Here is an 8,245-nt window from a genome sequence, read left to right on the forward strand (position 1 = left end):
TCAAAACCGATGGACAAAAACACGCTAATTATTATGACCATACGAGAGACAGAGTTTACTGTGAAGACAGCAAGACATAGGGGTTGCTCTCCGCGTTTCCTTTTGTTGCGAACACCGAGCAGCGCTGTCAGTGCTGCATTGCGCTCTCTGGTTGTGCGTGGCTACGGGGCAGCCCGTGGAGAGAGGGGGGAGGAGAGAGAGCGTGAGAGAGAGAGAGAGAGAGAGAGAGAGAGAGAGATGGCTTGCTGTATATTCACTTTTGGGGAAACAGGGACGATCCTTGTACATGTAGTCATGTAGTGTCGCATTCGGTTTAAAATGAGATATGTGGTCATCAGATAGCGTAAATAAAATAAATAATAAAACACTGCTAGCGTTTCTAATATAGCCTATGCACCGCGGCATTAAGATCAATAGTTATTAATTAGGCCAAAAGTACCACAATACCACAGTATTGTAAAATAAAGGTATCGTGAAAATGTGCTAATTGTGCTGTAATGTGTCTAAGTAACATTGAACAAGTAGATAATATTGCCCTAATGACATTCGTCAATCATAACATGACCTCTAACAGAGGACAGGGGCAAGCAATGGCATGTACAACAGACCTTGTATCAGTTAACCCTCAGCATTTGCCAAAAGAGTGCCGTATGAAATATAGGCCACTAATAGAATAAGTGTGCCTCTGAAGTAGCCTAAATATAAGTTAGGTTTCCCTTTGAGGTCCTGGGGAAAAGTCACTGGCACACTTTCTCACGCATTACGTTGAACTGTCATGACCCCAGGTTGTTCGATTCGGACACATTATTAACTTGTTTAATTCACTATGATATTAATTTAGCTCATTATATTGTCAGTTTGGGCCAAATAAGCCAAAGCGTTATTGATCACTTGCACTGTTTAATAACCTTAATTTGATACGATTAACTGTACTTTTTTCAGCTAGCGTAAGGGAAATATAGCCTTCACTATGTAGGCCTACATCAACACACAAACATGCGTGAGCATATAGCACGCTGCCTCTCGTTTCTTCCGTTTTAGCTGAACGATCAAGTTACGTGGTCAGGGAAATGTTGCAGTGAACGGAGGGGGCTGAAAGAAGAGCAAGAGGGTAGTGTGTGTGTGTGTGAGAGAGAGAGAGAGAGAGAGAGAGACTGCAGCATCATTTGAGGGACGCTCACATGCAGTGCAGTAGAACGTGCAGGTGAGGGGAGGAGGAGGCGCGTGGACTGAGAATGCGGGACTTGGAAAAGACGCATTTATCCCGGAACACTTCACTGATGTCTACACTGGCTCCGCCGGAATTATTGTTGTTTGTTTGTTTTTCGTGATCCTGAGCTCAAACGTACCGTAAAGCGTTTTATATTTTTCTGCTCTGAGAACTCCTTTGGAAAAGCACTGTTATTCAACTTAACCGTGAGGGAATCTAGCCGCTTGGCACTACTTGACTGCGGGAAAGCTCAAACATATTCCTTCCGCTGTGTTAAAAGGTAAGGGGACAACCTGCCGAAAACATTATAACAATCCGTAGTATATAATATGCTTAAGGAAATGAGGGAATTTGCTAGATAGCCCACTCCAGTGTCCCGAAGCTGAAGTCGCGGACAGTTCCCTTTTGTGTTCTGCTGCATTGCAGTTTGAAAGACTGAAAACGGAAGACAAACTGGCACTCTGTCGAATCCAGATGAAGCCAAACAAGTAAAGAGAAGTGTATTACATGATTTTATTTACGTCTGTCCTCTATAATTACTGTACATTTCAAAGGACTAAGAGTCAAGTGGATATATTACAGGTAAATGGATGGACCTCTCTTCCCTAGAAGGAATTTTAATTTCATTACATCGCGAACGTGACTGGGAAACTAAAGAACCGTGAAACCCAACAAAGGAAGAACAGTCAGAAAGATAACTCAGAGGTATTTTGCTGCTTATCCATCACTTCAGTTATTGTTGGTGGTGTGTAAGGTGACGGCATCTATTCCGGGCAAGTGGAAACTGCAGCGGGAGAGACGGTACGAGAGGGAAAGAGAGAGCCATGAGGAGCAGGAGCCTTGGCGCAGTGCTCTCCGCGCGCTGCTGCTGCTACCTCGTGCTCCTCCTGCAGCTGCTGACTCAGCTACCGCGAGTCAACTCAGCGCTGCGATACCGCGTGGCAGAAGAGGGGCCCCCTGATGTGCGGATTGGAAACGTTGCAGCAGATCTGGGTTTATCCTCATCTGGTATTGGTACTGGAGACGTGACCTTTGCACTGGAGTCAGGCTCAGAGTACTTCAAAATTGACAATGTGACAGGGGAGCTAACAACCACAGTTCGCCGGATTGACCGTGAGCGCCTGCCACAGTGTCAGATGATTTTTGATGAGAATGAGTGCTTCTTGGATTTTGAGGTGTCTGTTATTGGCCCATTGCAAAGCTGGGTGGACCTGTTTGAGGGTCGTGTAGTCATCACTGACATCAATGACAACACCCCCTCGTTTCCCTCCCCTGTCCTTACCCTGTCGGTGGAGGAGAACCGGCCGATTGGCACTCTCTATCTCCTGCCCACTGCCACAGACCGCGACTTTGGACGCAACGGCATTGACCGTTATGAGCTCATCCAAGATGGTGCGGGACCCTCAGCTCCATCCACCTCCTCTTCACTCCGCCGCCCTGGAGGGGGGCCTATAGGACGAGCAGATGGCGGGGACCGCAGACGAGGCCCCGACGCCGCCATGATGGCGGCGGGAGCTGCCCCAGGCGGAGGAAGTGGCGGGCGAAGCAGCGTGTTTGAGTTGCAGGTAGCTGACACACCTGATGGTGAGAAGCAGCCTCAGCTCATTGTCAAAGGCCCTCTGGACCGCGAGGCGCGCGACTCCTACGAGCTCGTGCTGCGTGTGCGGGACGGCGGCAACCCACCGCGCTCCTCGCAGGCTCTCCTCCGCGTGGCCATCACTGACGTGAACGACAACAGCCCCCGCTTTGACAGGCCCGTGTATGAGGCCGAGATGGCCGAAAACACCCCGCCCGGCACACCTGTGCTACAGGTGCGTGCCACAGACCGGGACGTGGGCGTCAACGGCCAGGTGGAGTATGTGTTTGGTGCGGCCACTGAGTCTGTAAGGCGCCTGCTGCGCCTGGACGAAGCCACCGGCTGGCTCAGTGTCCTCCACCGGATCGACCGCGAGGAAGTGGTTCAGCTGCGGTTTACAGTCACAGCCCGCGACCGCGGTCAGCCGCCTCGCACCGATCGCACCACCGTGGTGCTCAACGTCCGTGACGAGAATGACAACGTGCCCGTAGTGGAGATCCGCAAGATTGGACGCATCCCGGTGCGGGACGGGTCTGCCCTGGTCCCTGAAAACGTCCTGGTGGACACACCGGTGGCCTTGGTGCAGGTGTCTGACCGGGACCAAGGGGAGAATGGAGCAGTGACATGCACCGTGGTGGGAGACGTGCCTTTCACCCTCAAGCCAGCGGGGGAGACCGCACTGGCCCCGTTACCCGCCGCAGATGAGGCCTTTGACAGGAACCGTAAGAAGTACTTCCTGCACACATCAGCCCTACTTGACTATGAAACAACACGTGAGTACAGCGTGACCATTGTTGCCGTGGATTCGGGGAGTCCCAGCCTCTCCAGTAACAGCTCACTGATGGTGCGAGTGGTGGATGTGAACGACCATGCGCCGACCTTCGCTCAGAACCTGATTGAGGTCCACTTTGCAGAGAACAATGCCCCAGGTGAGAGGGTGGTCACTGTAGTAGCAGCTGACGCAGACAGCGGCAAAAACGCTGAGATTGCATACTCCCTGGACCCCTCTGTTAACGGGGCATTCTACATTGATACCGATAATGGGGACATACGCGCCACGGGGTCACTCGACCGCGAGGTGAGAGAGCGCTATGAGTTCCGGGTGATCGCCCGGGACAAGGGCGCCCCATCTCTGCAGGGCTCAGCCACTGTGGTCGTGCAGGTGACCGACAGAAATGACAATGCGCCCAAGTTTGTCCAGGAGGTCTTCACCTTTTACGTCAAGGAGAACCTGCTGGCCAACAGCCCCGTTGGCATGGTTACGGTCACAGACGCGGACGAGGGTGAGAACGCAGAGCTGAGCCTGTTTGTGGAGGACGACGAGGCTGAGGCCGAGGATGGCGAGGCCAGTGGGAGAAGGGACGAGGTCTTCTCCATCGAGAACAACACCGGCACCATCTTCTCATCTGCCTCCTTTGACCGCGAGCGCCGCAACGCTTACACGTTTCGCGTGCGCGCAGTCGATGGCGGTGACCCCCCTCTCTCAGCCACCGCGACTGTCTCCCTCTTTGTGACGGATGAAAATGACAACCCCCCCTCCGTCACCGCCCCGTCCAACGAGTCCTACGCCCTCCTGTCCCCTGCCAGCAGCGCCAGGACTGTGGTGCGCACGGTGGACGCTTCCGACAGGGACATGGGCTCCAACGCTGACCTCCGCTTCACCCTGGTCGGGGGCAACCCATTCCGCTTGTTCGAGATTGGCCCCACCAGCGGGGTGATCACCCTGACGGAGCCCCTGGAGAGACGGCACCGAGGCCTGCACCGGCTGGTCGTGCGGGTTAACGACAGCGGTGTGCCCTCTCTCTGCGCCACTGCCCTGGTGCATGTCTTCATCAACGAGAGCCTGGCAAATGCCACTCTGGTGGACGCTCAGGTGAGTAGCAGAATAGCAACATTGCCAGTATTGTGTTCTTGTGTCTGTGTTGATATGCACTACAGATGGCTTTTTGATAAGAACTGGGTTAGAGTAGGATGGGTAAGCAGGAAGGATTTCTTATTTCTTTGCCCTACATTTGGATGTCACTATTGAAAATACACAGTGAAAGGACTGCAGTGCCTCAACGAGTCAACAAGGACACACAATATTGAAAGCAGGAAAAGAGTTTCTACCCTATTCATGGTAGTTTGAACATTTCTTATGCACTTTTTTTTTGAAGAAGTCAGAAGGTTATTTCATCTCAGAGTTTTAATTTTTTTTAGTGCTAGAAGAGAACACATACACTCCACTTTCCAGTGCACTGCAATCTCATGGCTGTTGTGATGAAGGTTTAAACATTACTGCATGCCTGTGACCTTGGCAGCAGGAACATTTCTTCACTCAAAATACATTACTCTTTTGAATCAACAATGATATTGTAGCCTCTGCTGTAACACTTCCTTGAAGCCAATATGCCAAACCTGGGTCACTGTCTTCCATGTGGCTAGTGAGCTGAATTGGTTTGTGAGATGTTGCACTCACAATATGAAAACAGCCATCGGTTTATGTCAGAACAGTGGCTGGGTCATGTTGAAGGGGTAGTAGCCAAACATTCATTTACAGCTGAAACTGAAAGGAGGTGAAACCTTAGACAGGTGCAGGGCTGTGGAGAGCAGCGCACGGGGCAATAACACAGCCCTGTGTTGTAGAACAAGAGACTGTAGCAGTGTCTCGGATTAAACACAATGGAAAAGCTGATCTGACAGGCCGTCTGTAAACAATGCTGCTCTACATCAAACCCTTATGAAATTGCTCTTAGTTTTCTCAGGGGGCAACATGTTTCACAAACATTTATTGAGCATTCTATAGTTCATATGTACTGTATGTCAGTTTATCAAAAGTAGTGTACATGTGTCCTGTACACTGAACACTGTATAGTTGGTGGTATAGGTGTCTGTGTGTAGAATCACTGTAATTCCTCAATATGTTACAGGAAGTGAGCCCATGAAGGGTTCAGACAAAGTAATAGGCAGAGGTACTAGTGAGCTGTCCTTTGAAGCCACAGCTCATTAAAGCATTGTAACACACACACACACACACACACACACACACACACACACACACACACATCTCTCTCTCTCACACACACACACACGCACACACACACACACACACACACACACAGAGCGAAAGCGAAGCGAAAGAAACAAACACACAGGCACATACTCCAGGGGTCCAGGCACACACATTTCACTGAAAGGATACCATGACATGATTGAAGATAGAAGCTGTGACATGATAATTGAAAGTCTGGCATAACATCAGGAGAAAGGAGTCTTAAATAGCTTGCAAAAATTATGTAAAGTGAACATGTTGTTATTGCAGACAAGAAACAAGCTGTGCAAAAGTGTCCTCTCTCTCTTCTCTCTTTCTCTCTCTCTCCCCCCTCTCTCTTACCTGTCTTTATCATTCTCTCTCTCTTAATATCTCTTCTTCAACTCCTCATTTAATTGTTCTTAAATTGGGTCATGTCTCTCTCTGTCCCTCAATTTACTTTTCTTGACCTTCTTTTTCTTGGAATCTCCCACTGTGCATCACAAAAAAACCCTTCTCATCGCTTCATCTTTGTTTTGATCCTGTTGCATTGTGCCCATCACTTCCTCTCTTCCTCTACACTCTTCCTGTGCAGGTGGCACGTAGCCTGGCAGCACCCTTGTCTCTGGACATTGCAGGAGACCCGGACAGCGAGCGAGCCCTGGGTAAGCAGCGCTTGAGTGTGGCCATTGGCGTACTGGCAGGGGCGGCCGCCGTCATCCTGGTCATCCTGCTGGTGGTGACGGCGCGCCAGTGCGGGGCCCAGGGTAAGAACGGCTACGAGGCTGGCAAGCCCGAGGAGGACCTGTTCAGCCCGCCGGCCTCGGCCCAGTCGCAGGCCGACAAGCGTGGCGGCTGTGGCACCGCGGAGCGCGGACGCAAGCCCCGGCGGGACAAGCGCTCCACGGGCACCTCCGCCAAGTCCGAGCGCTCGCTCTACAGCGGCATCGTGACGGTCAACGGCTGCGGTGGCGGCGGAGCTCGGCATGACGATGATGACGACGAGGAGGACAGCGCCAGCGCCAGTGAGCGCATCGCCGCACGCTACTGTGCTGCCGCCGGAGACCCCAGCAGCCCACGCCTGGGCACAGCGCGCCGACACCACCACCAGTCCAGCCCGGACCTGGCACGCCACTACAAGTCCAGCTCCCCGCTGCCCGCCGTCCACCTGCAGCCACACTCGCCGCCCATCGAGGGCAAGAAGCACCAGGCCGTCCAGGACCTGCCACCCACCAACACCTTCACAGGTAGCAACGGGGCCAGTACAGGCAGTGCCAACGCTGACGCCATGTCGCTGGGTTCAGACCAATGCTCTGACTATGGCTGCCAGACAGCAAGCAAGTACGGCAAACAGGTAAGGGACATTGAAATGTGTGTTGAGAAGTATGGGTCTCAAAAAAGACAAAACTTTAGTCTGGCTGAAACCAGACCAAAAATCATTCTGATTTCCAAACCATTCAATTCCAAGCGGCCTATCCAGCAGTGAAATTAAACTTAAATTGGCACTGTAAATTCTTACCAAATCTTTTCAGAAGTACAGCAAGCATATCTTGTAGGTTTTTTTTAAATGCAGTTGTTTACTCACGTTTGTGCCATTTAACACTGAGCAGCCATTGGTAGTTCTCAATGCACTGCTAACCATGCTCCACTGTCTGTCATCTGTCATCATATAAAGCCAGGCCTATGCCAGATTAGTGGCTGTGATTGGTTCCTGGGTTTTTGGTGATGCCAAAACCATCTCGAATGGGAAGATTGCCAGACGGAGCTGCAGAGCAATCTAAATGCGTTCACAGATACGTCTGTTTTCTTTTGCCTGGAAATTAAACTGTTGGACCTGATGCACAACTCATGAAGCCTGTCTGATTGATAAATGCTGATTGGATAATTGCTTTGTGAACCATCAGTTAAACTAGTACATCCAGTAACACCAGTGTTGTTACTAGTGGGGGAGTCTATACTTGCAGGTATTTTAGGCCATGTTTTTGTTGTTGTCAGATCTCAGCTGTTAATTGATGCACCAAATGGACGTGGCTGTAACCTGACAGGGCTTTCAGTTGGTTGTCAAGGTCATAAATTGCATATGAGTGAAAGGGACCATCACATGGAAGGCATTTACTATGTGCTCTCTCTCTCTCTCTCTCTCTCTCTCTGTCTCTGTGCTTTTGAGTAACAAGGCTATTGTCTGATGTTGTGGGTGGGTACAATTATGGCTGTGCATTTAATCTCTAATGAACCGTTTTCAAGGTTTTCCTTTTACAAAGTCACAATAGATAATTGATGTAGAATTTAAGAGCCTTGGTGAGATTGTGAAATGTTTAATATCATTCTGGGCCGATTTCCTGTGCATGGATTATCCTTGTCCTAGATAAAAGAAAAGTTGAGATTTCCCATGGAAAGATGTTTTAGCCAAGGACTAGGCTTAACCACCGGAACAGGAAATGGTCTGTAC

General features: G+C 50.5%; 1 protein-coding gene across 2 annotated transcripts in view; it reads left to right on the top strand.

Moving 5' to 3' along the window:
* The first annotated feature begins 1,185 nt into the window (after positions 1-1,185).
* The window catches only part of pcdh7a (protocadherin 7a), a 28,588-nt gene continuing 21,528 nt past the window's right edge, over positions 1,186-8,245 (top strand). For both annotated transcript variants that reach the window (XM_042094637.1, XM_042094646.1), the window contains exons 1-2: positions 1,186-4,659; positions 6,392-7,150. In XM_042094637.1, the coding sequence (XP_041950571.1) occupies positions 2,035-4,659; positions 6,392-7,150 (3,384 nt within the window). In that variant the 5' untranslated portion in view covers positions 1,186-2,034. The remainder of the gene's footprint in view (positions 4,660-6,391; positions 7,151-8,245) is intronic.

This window comes from Alosa sapidissima, chromosome 1 (genome assembly GCF_018492685.1).
Source record: "Alosa sapidissima isolate fAloSap1 chromosome 1, fAloSap1.pri, whole genome shotgun sequence".
Lineage (NCBI taxonomy): Eukaryota > Metazoa > Chordata > Actinopteri > Clupeiformes > Clupeidae > Alosa > Alosa sapidissima.